This window comes from Peromyscus maniculatus, chromosome 12, assembly GCF_049852395.1.
Source record: "Peromyscus maniculatus bairdii isolate BWxNUB_F1_BW_parent chromosome 12, HU_Pman_BW_mat_3.1, whole genome shotgun sequence".
In the NCBI taxonomy this organism is placed as follows: domain Eukaryota; kingdom Metazoa; phylum Chordata; class Mammalia; order Rodentia; family Cricetidae; genus Peromyscus; species Peromyscus maniculatus.
Window position 1 is genome coordinate 25,252,935 of NC_134863.1, and position 12,770 is coordinate 25,265,704.

At 50.1% G+C, this 12,770-nt stretch overlaps 1 protein-coding gene across 2 annotated transcripts in view; it reads left to right on the forward strand.

The window, feature by feature from the left end:
- Positions 1-12,770, forward strand: part of Itgb5 (integrin subunit beta 5) — a 118,949-nt gene that overhangs the window by 76,521 nt on the left and 29,658 nt on the right. For both annotated transcript variants that reach the window (XM_006974543.4, XM_006974544.4), the window contains exons 9-10: positions 3,256-3,390; positions 11,450-11,879. In XM_006974543.4, the coding sequence (XP_006974605.2) occupies positions 3,256-3,390; positions 11,450-11,879 (565 nt within the window). The remainder of the gene's footprint in view (positions 1-3,255; positions 3,391-11,449; positions 11,880-12,770) is intronic.

Consider the following 12,770-nt stretch of genomic DNA (forward strand, 5'->3'; position numbering starts at 1 on the left):
CCTCACGTGAATGTGTATGTCAGCGCCCTTGGAGGTCAAAGAGGGATCCGATTCCCCGGAGCTGGAGTTACAGGCAGGTCTGAGCTACCCAGTGTGGGTGCTGGGGGACCCTCTCCTCCATCCCTATTACCTTTTCTTCCAAGATTTACTCTTCACTTGGCCCAAGCCCCTGAACATGACCCTTGTTAAAAAAAACATCGGTACTTCCCGTCCATCTTCCCTTCAGCAAGACCTTGTGCTACATCCTGGAGAGAGAAGGGGTAAGCGGCCCTTCGAGTTCCCAGTGCACTGGGAAGGCAGATCTGTAAGTCACTAATCGCATTCGGTGGCAGAGGATGGTGTGTGTTGAGTAGCACTTTTGTGACCTGTGGCCAATTAAGGAATGGCACTTGGAAGAGGAAGCAGCTTCTAGAGGCACCGTATTTTTAGAGTTGTAGAAGCACGTCTCGACAGTTTGTTGCAGAGAAAGACTAGTTTTTTTTGTGGAGTTTTTTCAGCAAGCTGTGAATGTGTTGGGCAAACTGCATATTTCATGTATTCAAGCTTAGCACCACATGCTGGAGTTAGCAAGTGAGGGGGGGTGGGAAACCCACAAAAGCAAACGGCACTTTGGCCTGCTCTTCCTGGGGCAGCTTGGCTCTGTGTCTCTCAGTGAGTCCTGCTGTATCTGTATTACAAACAGATTTTATTTTTAATGTCTGATAAAATATGACTTCTAAATAAAACCAGTTACATCATTTGGCCTCGGTTTCTAAAGTAACATCTTTCATAGACTTTTGAGACAGGGTTTCATTGTGTAGCCCTGGCTGGCCTAGAAAGTGCTGTGGAGACCAGGCTGGCTCCTGCTCTTGGAGATCCACTTAACTCTCTCCTAAATGCTGGGATTAAAGGTGTGTGGCAATCACACTTGGCTATTACTTAGAGATTTTTTTAAGGGCAATTTGTGTGTGTGTGTGTGTGTATGTGTATGTATGTGTGTGTACATACACACGTGTATATATGTATACTCATAATATTTTTATTCTTTGATATTTCATACATGTATACAATGTATTTTGGTCTTTCTCTGTTTGGCCCTAGCCCATAGCATCTCCTGTAAAAGCTCCTCAGTGAAGGGTGGGATCTCCCGAACCCCTCCTCCATGGTCCAGAATTAGGATCTGCCTGGTTTTGTGCAGATAACCACAGTTGCCTCGGGTTCGTGAGTGCAATGGCCGTGTGATGTCCAGAAGACAACACTTCATAACACTCTTCCCCATCCTCTGGTTCTCACATCCTCTCTGCTCCCTCTTCTGTGACGTTCTCTGAGCCTTGGGGGGGTGAAAGGGTGATTCACATATCCCTCTCAGGGCTGAGCACTCACCCTCAGTAATTCTCAACACCTGAACAGTCATGAGTCTCTGTGTCATCTGCTGCCCCCTGCAGAAGAAACTTCCCTGGCCAAGTTTGAGCGCAGCACTTATTTACAGCTATGAATGTGAACACGGAGAAGGCCGTGTAACAGCGTGATCATTTAGCAGAACAGTAGCGGGGTCCCTACTGGCTACGGGCGGATTTGAAAAACCTAGAGGCATATAAAGCATTCCATAAACCTTGTATAAACTAAATACACCTGGGTATCTAACACCCAGGTGAAAGGGCAGGTCACAGCTGCGGCTTGTCGCCTCATGCCTGTAATTTCAGCACTTGGGAGCCCGAGGCAAGAGGATTACAGAATTCACGGCCAGCCTAGACTACGGAACGAGACCCTGTTTCAGAAACAAAAATATACGAAGAAAACACAGCCACAGAGCAATGTTACCAGCACTGGGGAGGTCCCTCGTAGGCCTCCTTCTGTCACTGTCCCCCAAGGGTAGCCATTAGTTCTGCGTGTTGCTGAATTTCACACTCAGTGGCTTGTCACTTAGGATGCATTCTGAGAGACACATCCTCAGGCAGGTTCAGCCTTGTGCAAAGAAAGAGTATGTCACGTGTAAACCTAGATGGTGTGATGTACCGCATGTCTCGGCTATCTGCTGTTGCCTTGCACACCTAGACTACAAACCTGTGAGAGTGGCACGTACTGAACATTGCGGGCAGTCGTAGCTGTGGTGGCCACTGTGTCCCTGGACATACAGAAGACAGATTAACAGCACCAGTTCCAGCTCCCGTAATCTCATGGGGCCACCATTATATATGATATTCCGTGGACCAGGATATCTGTATGAGAGAATTAAATACAGTGTGCCTGGCTTCTTTTCAGTCACATTATACTCTTCCGGGCCATTCCACACAGTTGTGTTTGATTCATCGTCACTATTGTAGGTGCTCTGCCTCGTGGATCTACTGAGGTCTACTTCAGTCTATTCTACTGTTGGGAGGCTTTTGATCGGTCTCCAGATTCTTGCTCTTAAATTGCTATAGACATTCTTGCCCATGCCTCTCAGTGACCTGCACATTTCTGTTGTCTATAATCCTCGGGGGAAGCCAGGACTAAGATCAGCCTGAGTTTTAGAAGACATTACCTATTGTTCTTCCAAAAGCCTACACCAGCTTCCTCTCCAGCCAGCAGTGTGAAGACCCCAGTTCCTCCCCTACCTTCCCAGTACACACTACTTTCAGGCTTTCTCTTTGATTTTTTCTTTTTTTCCTTCCTTCCTTCCTTCCTTCCTTCCTTCCTTCCTTCCTTCCTTCCTTCCTTCCTTCCTTCCTTCCTTCCTTCCTTCCTTCCTTCCTTCCTTCCTGCTTTGACATATCATTTTTTCTTAGTTTTTGTTTCACTCGATGTCTTGAGAAGCACTCAAAGTCTGGAGAGAAGAATGGATTCTTTGATAATGTACTTTCAGACTCATACGGGATGGCTTCACCTAGTAAGGGATGAGTTTGAGTGTGAAGAAAGGCCAGGTGGGTCCTTGATGAACCAACTTTGCAGGATAGTAAGGAGCTAGCCTGGGGCAAGACAGGAGAAGAGATGTTGAACAAAGGGCTGCTGTCCTGAGCATGCATGCATGCCTGTGTGTGCATTTATAAGCCCCAAACCTACAGAGTGAATGGCTAGATTTCAGTAACTGTGTACCTGAAGCCGAGGATGGGGATGAGAGGTGGTTCTGAAGAGGAAGACAGGATACAAAGCAAAAGCCTTTTGAGGAAGATAGTATCATTTGACAGATGGACCATTATCAACTATCCCAAGCTCACAGAGGGAGGCCTCAAGCCAGGTCAACCAAGATGGTGTGTGTCACTAAAAACTGAGGCTTCCTCTTCTCCCTTTGTTCAGAGCATCCGGTCTAAAGTGGAGCTGTCAGTCTGGGATCAGCCGGAAGACCTTAATCTCTTCTTCACCGCCACCTGCCAGGATGGTGTATCCTACCCTGGTCAGAGGAAGTGCGAGGGTCTGAAGATCGGGGACACGGTAAGTGTTCAGCCCTACTATATATGAGTTCTTGTTCCCCTGGGTAATTAGTCTCTGGTTCTGATAAATGTTATAGCTTCCTGGAGTCCTCTGGAGGCTTGTGTGTGAATTTTGTGTGACAGCCCCAGTCCATAGACCCCTCGGTGCACTGCCACCTGAGGGTCCTCAGTGACACTGGGCCCTTGGTGCTTTGCCCATTATTGTTTTAGCTTGACAGGGATGCAATCAGGTGGAAGAGTATAGAATCTTCTGGGCGCTAATGCCAGCCAGCATAGTAATAAGCCAGCTTTCCCTGCCTCAGGAAGACCTGGGAATATCTCCATACATGTAGCTGGGACACTCTAGGCTCTTTTCTGTAGTTGTAATTTTCTTTGGGCTTCCAACCAGCTCCCAAATAAAGACACAGAGACTTATTAATTATGAATGCTCGGCCTTCACTCAGGCTTGTCTCATTAGTTCCTTTAACTTAATTTAACCTCTTTCTATTTGTCTACATTTTTGCCTCGGGGCTTTTTACCTTGCTTTCATTCTGTATGTCCTACTTTCCTGCTTCCTCTGTGTCTGGCTGGCCCCTGGCATCTCCTGGCATTTCTTTTTCTTTCTTCTCCAAGCCTAAATTTCTCCTCTTACTTATTCTCCCTGCCTGGAGGAAGCATGCTTTCTATAAGGGATGGTTTGATCAAGGCTCAGGACATATGTTATCTGCTTGTGTTTATTTACCACTGGGAGACCCGCTCATCAAATGGAGCAGGGTCATAGACCTGGAGCAAACAGTGTATCTTATAAAACAGGAAAATGAAGATAAGGTTGTTTTAAAAACTAAGTTATGTGTTGTTTGTTTTTGTTCTTTTGTGGGGCCTGCCACTCAGCTCCTAAATAAATCACACACACAGGCTTATTCTTAATTATAAATGCCCAGCCTTAGCTTGGCTTGTTTCTTGCCAGCTTTTCTTAACTTAAATTATCCTGGCTACCTTTTGCCTCTGGGCTTTTACTTTTCTCTATTTTTGTATCCTTTTCTTTCTTACTCCATTGCTGGCTGTGTAGCTGGGTGGCTGGCCCCTGATGTCCTCCTCCTCCTCCAGCTACTTCTTCCTCCTCTCCCAGATTCCTCCTGTTTATTCTCTCTGCCTGCCTGCCCCGCCTATCCTTTCTCCTGCCTTGCTATTGGCCATTTAGTTCTTCATTAGACCACCAGGTGTTTTAGACAGGCACAGTAGCACAGCTTCACAGAGTTAAACAAATGCAACATAGACAGAAGTAATACCCCTTAAATTAATATTCTACAGCAGTTATGATTAATTAGTTCATTATAATTAGTATCTTATATTTAGTTTAGAGTATTAATAGGACAGAGGGAATGTGGTTTAATAGTACTTTTTGTTTTGTTTGTATTTTAAGATAGGATCTCATGTGCGCCATGAGTTCTGGGCTACACAGTGAGACTCTGTCTAAAAAAAAATCAACTGGCGTGCTAAGGGCCAGTGAGGTGACTCAGAGGGTCAAAGCACTAAGCCCAATGGACCACTTGAATTCTGTCCCTGGGCTCACGTTGCGGAAGGAGAGAACCCACTCTTGCAAATTATCTTCTGACCTACACACATGTACCAGGTCAGGTGTGCTCCCCATGAGATGCCTTACTCCACCAAAATAAGGACATGTATTATAGAAATGCTTAATGGGGGCTGGAGAGATGGCTTAGAGGTTAAGAGCACTGACTGCTCTTCCAGAGGTCCGGAGTTCAATTCCCAGCAACCACATGGTGGCTCACAACCATCCGTAATAAGGTCTATTGCCCTCTTCTGGTCATACATGCTGTATACATAATAAAGAAATAAATCTTTTTAAAAAATGCTTAATGGTGTGCCAATTGGGGCTGTGTTAATAGAAGATCTTTGGAACCCCAGGTGCCCAAGATGATGGTGCCTTTCTTCAGGTCACACTGCTTGTGGTGTTAGGGTGGAGTCTTTTTAGAAGGTGCCTCTACCCCCTGAGCCATCTAGCCGGCCCCAGATTTCTGTCTCTTACAGCACCTTTTCCATTAGCTCTATTTCTCCATGTTAATGTGTGAAAATCTGGGGCTTGAAGAGGAGCCCGAGAAACTGGCCCCAGGTCTCACTGCCGGCGAGCAGCAGGCAGCAGGACCCAAATCACTAACGATGCCACAGGCCAGGCCTTCTCTGTAGACCTCAGGCACCGTGGCGTAAAGGTCATGGGTGGGGTCATGGCCACTTCACTCCTTCCCACTTGTGTACAGCTCTCAGTTTGGCTGGGGGAGCTCAGGAAGTCAGACATCATCTAGAAGTCGGAAAAAAAGGGATTTTAAATGGAAACTCTCCTCAACACTGAGAAATCTCTGTTGGGACGGGATGATTTTTCAGAGCATTTGAAACACTAAGAAAGACGCTGTTTCCACCACACCAGTTGCCCTTGGCCCGTCTTTCTTTGGGATCCAGTGGCCGTAGCCCTGTGGAAATATCAGCAGGTCCTCAGGCAAGCCTCCGCCGCCGCCGCCGCCGCCGCCGCCGCCGCCGCCGCCCCTTTGTCTTCTGTCTGTCCCAGTATTGTCTCCATGTCCAGGGGCCACAGTCACATGGCCCCTCTGGCAAGAGCTGTGTAGGTTTTGTTGTCTGGGTATAGATGGCCACACAGAGCGGCTCTTTTTCTGAGCTGGGTGTGTCGCTGTCCACTAGGGTCATGCAGATCATGAGGGAAGATCTTTCTGGAGGGTGTGAGTCTGGTGCGGTGAAATGTGAGGTCTGAAAATGAAGAATCTTAAGGGGCAGCCAGCCGGGTATGGTGGCACACACCTTTGGTCATTGCGCTTGATCTCCGAGTTCAAGGCCAGTCTGCTCTACAAAATGAGTTCTAGGACAGCTAAGGCTATTTCGCAGAGAAACCTTGTCTTGAAAAACCATTTAAAATAAAAGAAGAATTTTAAGGGGCTAGAGAGATGGATTAAGGTTAAAGGTGCATATTGCTCTTGTAGAGGACCTAAATTCAGTCCCTTAGCCACCTACTTTGGTTGGCTTACAGCTGTCCATAACTCCTGCTCCCAGGGATCCAGTGCCATCTTTTGGAGCCTGAGGGAACCTGCCTCACATATGTGCACACAGACACACATATACACACATAATTTAATTAATTGATTGATTGATTAATTTGGTTTTTCGAGATAGGGTTTCTCTGTGTAGCCCTGGGTACCCTGGAACTCATTCTGTAGACCAGGCTGGCCTTGAACTTAGAGACCCACCTGCTTCTGCCACTCGAATGCTGGAACTGAAGGTGTGTGCCAGCATCCCTGGTTTACACATAACTTTTAAAATAAAACCTTTTTTTTTTAAAAAAAAAAAAAAAAAAAAAGAAGAAGAAGAACTTTAAAGCAATAAGAGAGACTAAAACTAAGGTCAGAGCCTTCTGAATAGAATTCTAGGAACACACACACACACACACACACACACACACACACACACACACACACACACACACAGAGCCCTGTAGTAACTGGTAGCCTGAATTCTTTTTTAACTATGTGTGATGGGTCCTGCACTTCCTACCATTTGTGAGACTGAGCTGGGGGGGGGGGGGAGTAACAATTGCAAACAGCATCCCTGTGATCTTAAGAGGCCTCTGAAGGCAGGCTGTCCATTCCTTGTCCCGGCTGAACAATGCTCTCCCAAGCATCCACAGCTGAGTTTTGGCAGCCAGGTGTGCCCCTCAGTGCTTATCACAGGTATGTTCCCACTTGCTGGTGAACCTCCTGTTCACTGTGCTGAAACCTGTTTCGTACATCTCTTTGTGCCTGGATTCTGCCCACCCTGGCTGTAAAGATGAGGATTTAGGGATGTAGAGTCCAGTGGATGGGGAGATGATGCAAATGAAGCTCCCCTGTGACCAAGGTGGCACATCACTAAGGGAACCTCAAGGAAGAAGGGTCTGGCCGCAAAGAGGGGAGGCCAGTAGAGCAGAGACACAGAGGGAAGTGGGGTCTCTCATGGGTGGGAACCTCCGTTTATAAGGCAGAGGGGGGGAGGAGATGAATTTGCTAGGGAGTGAAGAGCACCACCCTTTGTGGTGGGGGTCAGAGAGCAGCCGAGATTGATGGCTGTGGAGTTGAGGAATAGGTTGGGGGGTAAAGAACAGTAGTTGGTCTACACTGGTAGGACACATGTGTCAATCATAAGGGCCTGGCCACTCCTCGGGAGTAGGTTCTTTTCTGGGTGTCACAGTTAGGAAGGCTAAGGGGCATGTTAGGGAATGGTGACAGAGTCTGATCAAAGTCTGTGGGACTCTAGGGGTTAGGAAAACAGTTTTGCTGTCAGCAGGGACTTTAGGGTCTAGCCTGGGGATAACAGTGCATCCTGTTGGGTCAGGTGTGTGTGTGTGTGTGTGTGTGTGTGTGTGTGTGTGTGTGTGTGTGTAGCTTTGGGATAGGTGGGCTACGTAGATCTCACTTATAATAGCAGCATCCTGGGAAGGTGAGGGAGAGGCCGGCAGTGGGTTATGGTCACTTCCAAACACAGGTGGCTTAGTGACCAGGAAGGAAGCAGGAGATGTGGCAGGAGGTGAGGCGGGCATGTCCTGAAAGAGAAATCATCCTGAGGTTACAGCCTGAAGCCTTGAATCTGCTGAGAGTCCCTCACTAAGTTCTTAGGTGGCCTCTGTCCATTCACCAACAAGCCTGACTGAGTTGACCTACACCCTGGGAACTGGTGTTCTTAGGAACCAGCTTTGATAAATCAGAATGCACGTGGCTGGCTGTCCAGCTAGCGTTAGCACCCGGCACAAGGGGCCCAGTGAGCCATGTCACAGCCTTCTCCCAGCAAGTCCCCCAGTCCCCTGCTCTTGTCCACCCCTCTTGGCCCTGTACTTGGGGCCCACCTCAGCCTTTTGCTTCATTAAGGTCTGAGCGGACTTGGCATCTGCAGAACCCTGGAGTTGGGGGTTTTGTGTGGGGTTTGGGCAACCCTTTTGAGAGGGTGGGCTCCCCCATTGGAGAGCCGGAAACATTCCAATGAGGTTAAATCACCAATCTGGCCAGGATGGCTGCCGCATTTGTGACCTTTGTCTAGACTGAGTCAAGATCTGGGGACCCCTCAGTATCAGTGCTTATCCCGAGAACTCGGTTACTAAGGGCGGGAAACCAAGCAGTTGTATTCCAGTGCCTTCTAGCCTTCTGGGTTCTTTGCTAATACAGCAGGGAAACTGAGCTTTAAGGACGGGTAAACAAAACAGATCTGCTTACTGTTCCCGACCGTGCTTTTGATAGCATTCCTGTGTCTAGCAGGAGCCAAGACCCGTGGCTGAAACAGACAATGCTTCTCGCTGGTTACTAGACAGCCGGCTGCAGGCCAGGCAGATAGCACCTCTGGATGGAAGCCTTGACCGAGGAGGCTTGGGACCCTGCTGGGGAGCCAAGCCCTCTTGACTTCTCAGTTAGGCAGACAGTGCTAGTTTCCAACTCCCGGACTCTCGACACTTCCACTGACCCTGGCACGTGTGGGCAGGGCTAAAGAGTCTCAGTCTCTCTTGCTCTGTCTCTGTCTCTCTCTCTTCCCCTCCCTCCCTTCTTCCCTCCCTCCTTGGTTTCTCCCTTGACAAGGGTAGGTTGTGTTCACCAGTCTCTGAAGAGCGGAGTCCCGTTGGCCCTGGTGGCAGGCCGTTCCTCTGCAGTCTGCTGAACTCCTGATCTCCAGCTCTTCATTTACCAGGCACGGAAAGTGGCAGGAAGTCGCAGCTTCGCGCGTGCGAGTCACTGGGAAGGGATGACCTCAGCCTCCCAGCGTCTCTGCTTCTCTGCATTCTTCATGGCCCCATAGAGAACTTCGCTCAGCCTCAGCCCCCAAACCCTGCCTGTGTGCAAGCTCAGCCCAGTCCCAGCCCCAGGCAGAAAGCTTTGGAGAAGTCTGTGACAATCACTTTGGGGGGTCACCATCATGCTGTCTCTACCTTGAGCCAGGCTGCCCTTCTCTGTACCCAGATCTTTGCATGAGCACCACCCTGTTCCCCTTTCTAGGAGGTGATCTATGCTGGGAGAGTTCAGGCCTGTCCTAAGTGAGCACAACCCCTACCGGCTAACTAACCAGACAAGTTCTCCACTCCCTCCACCATCACTGACTCCCTTGAAGGGAAGACAGCCGCTTCTGGGGTGCATGAAAAGGCTGCTTGTGGTAATGTTCTCAGCTGTGCCTATGCACTGCCATCAACAGATTTCAATGTGTGTAGACCACACCCCCAGCCCCACACCGCCGCCGCCATCTTGTTTCCTTTCCTTGAGCGACCCTGGACTTTGGAACTCAGGTTTGAACTTGGCAATCACCTCCTTCTTCCCTCTCCCCACCCTACATAAGGATAATGGATGCCATGGGGTTAGCCTTGTCTGCAGCTGGTTTGGTCCTCTTTCTGTTCTCTGACTCTGGCTCGTGGACATTTTCCTCAGCTCACCTCTCTAGAAGTACCCCATGTTAAACGCCATGGTTGATGCTGAGCCCTGGGTGGTGGTTGTCAAGACCTCTGTGGTATGCTGGCAAGCCTGACTCAGGCCTGTCTTGCTCAGTATCACTACCCTGAATGTCCCCAGATGCCACAGAATCCAGGAAGAGGCTTTCAATGCTTCAAAACAAATATTTACAGTGTTCACAAAATGAACATTATCACAAGTGCCCACCAAAGCAGGCTATTGACGACCTGCTAAAGGTTGGCTTATAGGGATGCCCAGCCCGTTCTGAACCTCGGAATGATCTCAGGGGTCTTGGGAAATAAAGACACTGGCTCAGATAGAAGGGTCCACTTGGAGGAGTGGCCAGGCATGCCTGCTTGAGGACGGGGTCCCCTCTTCCACAGGAGTGCATCTCAGTGAGGTTCCTTCACCATTCACTGACTGTCTGCATTTCTGTGGACTCATCGGGGCCTGTTCTGAGGTACCACTGGTGTACTTCCATCCCCACACAGCTCCTTCCTCTGAGGAGAAAGGGGCAGACCAGGTATGGTGTCACTGTCTTGAATCCTGGAAGGGTCAAAGTGAGCAGCCTCCAAGGCAGCCTTTAAGAAACTCTTCCCAGCCGGGCAGTGGTGGAGTACACCTTTAATCCCAGCACTCGGGAGGCCGAGGCAGGAGGATCTCTGTGAGTTCAAGGCCAGCCTGGTCTACAGAGTGAGTTCCAGGAGAGGCACCAAAGCTACACAGAGAAACCCTGTCTCGAAAAACCAAAACAAAAAACAAACAAACAAACAAACAAAAACCAAAAAACTCTTCCCTAAATCTTTCGTTTTTTGTTTTTGTTTTTGTTTTTTTGTTGTTGTTTTTTCAAGTGTTCCTGTGTGTGATAACTCTTTAGGCTGCGAGTGTCCCTTACAGCCCCAGGACTGTGGGCTGATGGGGCGAGATACAGCTGTGAGAACCATGCTTGCAGGGAACTAAGGCTGGAACGTGAGAGGGACTTTCAAGTGTGTCATCCCGGCTCTTCTCCAATGGAGAGGACAAACCTTTCCTGTGGGTCAGGTGCCCAGCAGCTCATGCCAGGGGGTGCCACCGTACCCTAGCATCTAGCCCAGTGCCGGGCATAGGCAGTCAATGTTGGTTGAATGAATGACTTTTGAGATGGGCGGAGACGTGTGTGCAACAGTGGGGGTACCATGAGGATGGGATATAGGAGATAAAGGGGAGAGCAAGAGCTATATATACCTTACTCCTCCTGCATCTCTTCAGATGCAGAGATGATGAGAATGGACATTAAAGACCCACCACGTCCAGGGGTTGGGGATTTAGCTCAGTGGTAGAGCGCTTGCCTAGCAAGCACAAGGCTCTGGGTTCAGTCCTCAGCTCCCGGGTTGGGGGACGGGGGACACATGCCCAATTCCTGTTGGGCATTAGCATAACCAACTGCTCTTCTCCATATAGTACCTGGGATTGTTGACCCACCCTGTCTCTTCCTACCAGGGGTCCCACCTTGTGTGCTGGACAGGGTAGAGCTCATAAAGGGACGTATGCGGCCATGCCCCCTGGGGGATGGGAGCCCTGGCTTGCTATGGCTATGATGTCTCCTCTCCTTCTACCCAGGCATCCTTTGAAGTGTCCGTGGAGGCCCGGAGCTGCCCCGGCAGACACACGGCACAAGCTTTCACCCTGCGGCCCGTGGGCTTCCGGGACAGTCTGCAGGTGGAAGTCACCTACAACTGCACGTGTAGCTGCAGCGCGGGGCTGGAGCCCGGCAGCGCCAGATGCAGCGGGAACGGAACGTACGTCTGCGGGCTGTGTGAATGTGACCCCAGCTACCTGGGCACCAGATGCGAGTGCCAGGAGGGGGAGAACCAGAGCGGGTACCAGAACCTGTGCCGGGAGGCAGAAGGCAAGCCCCTGTGCAGTGGCCGTGGGGAGTGCAGCTGCAGCCAGTGCTCCTGCTTTGAGAGTGAGTTCGGGAGGATCTACGGGCCCTTCTGCGAGTGTGACAGCTTTTCCTGCGCCAGGAACAAGGGCGTCCTGTGCTCAGGTAGGTCCGCCGGCCACACCACCTTCGCGCTGAGCCAGACCCGGGGCCTGGATGCTGTGTGGACCCAGACCCTTTTCAGCATGGCGGGAGAAAAGGGTCATCATGCCTGTGGCCAGCCCGGGAGGAGACCAAGGACAAACCCTGCCTGCCACCGGCACAGGGTGGGGTGCCCTTGTGTGGAAATGTAGCATCCAGTCTGAGGGAGTCTGCTGCGGGTCAGATCTGGCAGGACTCGCCGGCCGGCGTAGTGCATCTGATGGGTGGGGCTTGGCCATGAAGGTAAAGCATGAGGTAGGGAGGGGTAGGGGACATGTGGTGGCGTGGCATTATGGGATGTTGCCCGTGGAAAGCACCAGTGTGTAGATGTTAGAGAAGAGGCAGTTTCTTGTAAACAGCTCCTGTGAGACAGGTTTGAGCACACCTTGAGGATAGTGGAAGTGAAACGTGCAAAATGGTTGTGTCAGGTGCAGGACATATGAGCGTCACGGATGAAGGTCTGTGGAAAGATTGGAAGCCATGTACGAGCTCTGTGACAGAGGCCATCCCAACACCGGAGTGGTGACACATTGGTGTTAGCTGGATGCTTCTGTCTAGGTTCATAGAAAAAGCGGGCTCCGGGGGCTGCAGGTGTGGAGCTGTGAGAAACGAGACTGAATGAAAGTACTCAGCACATGCCTGCCACAGAAGGCCGACACTGGCTCCCAGATGGGTCAGATCCATGCCCCCCGGAGCTGGCAGTGCCAGGCTTAGCCTGTGGGTCCTCGGGCTGTGTTTAAAAAGCTCCGTGTGGTGGGATGGAGCTTCCACCCCCCCCCCCCAGCACAGTAGACGACATACTGGCTGTATTAGTAGTATTTTAATGTGTTTTCCTCTTGAGTCCGGAGTTGCATA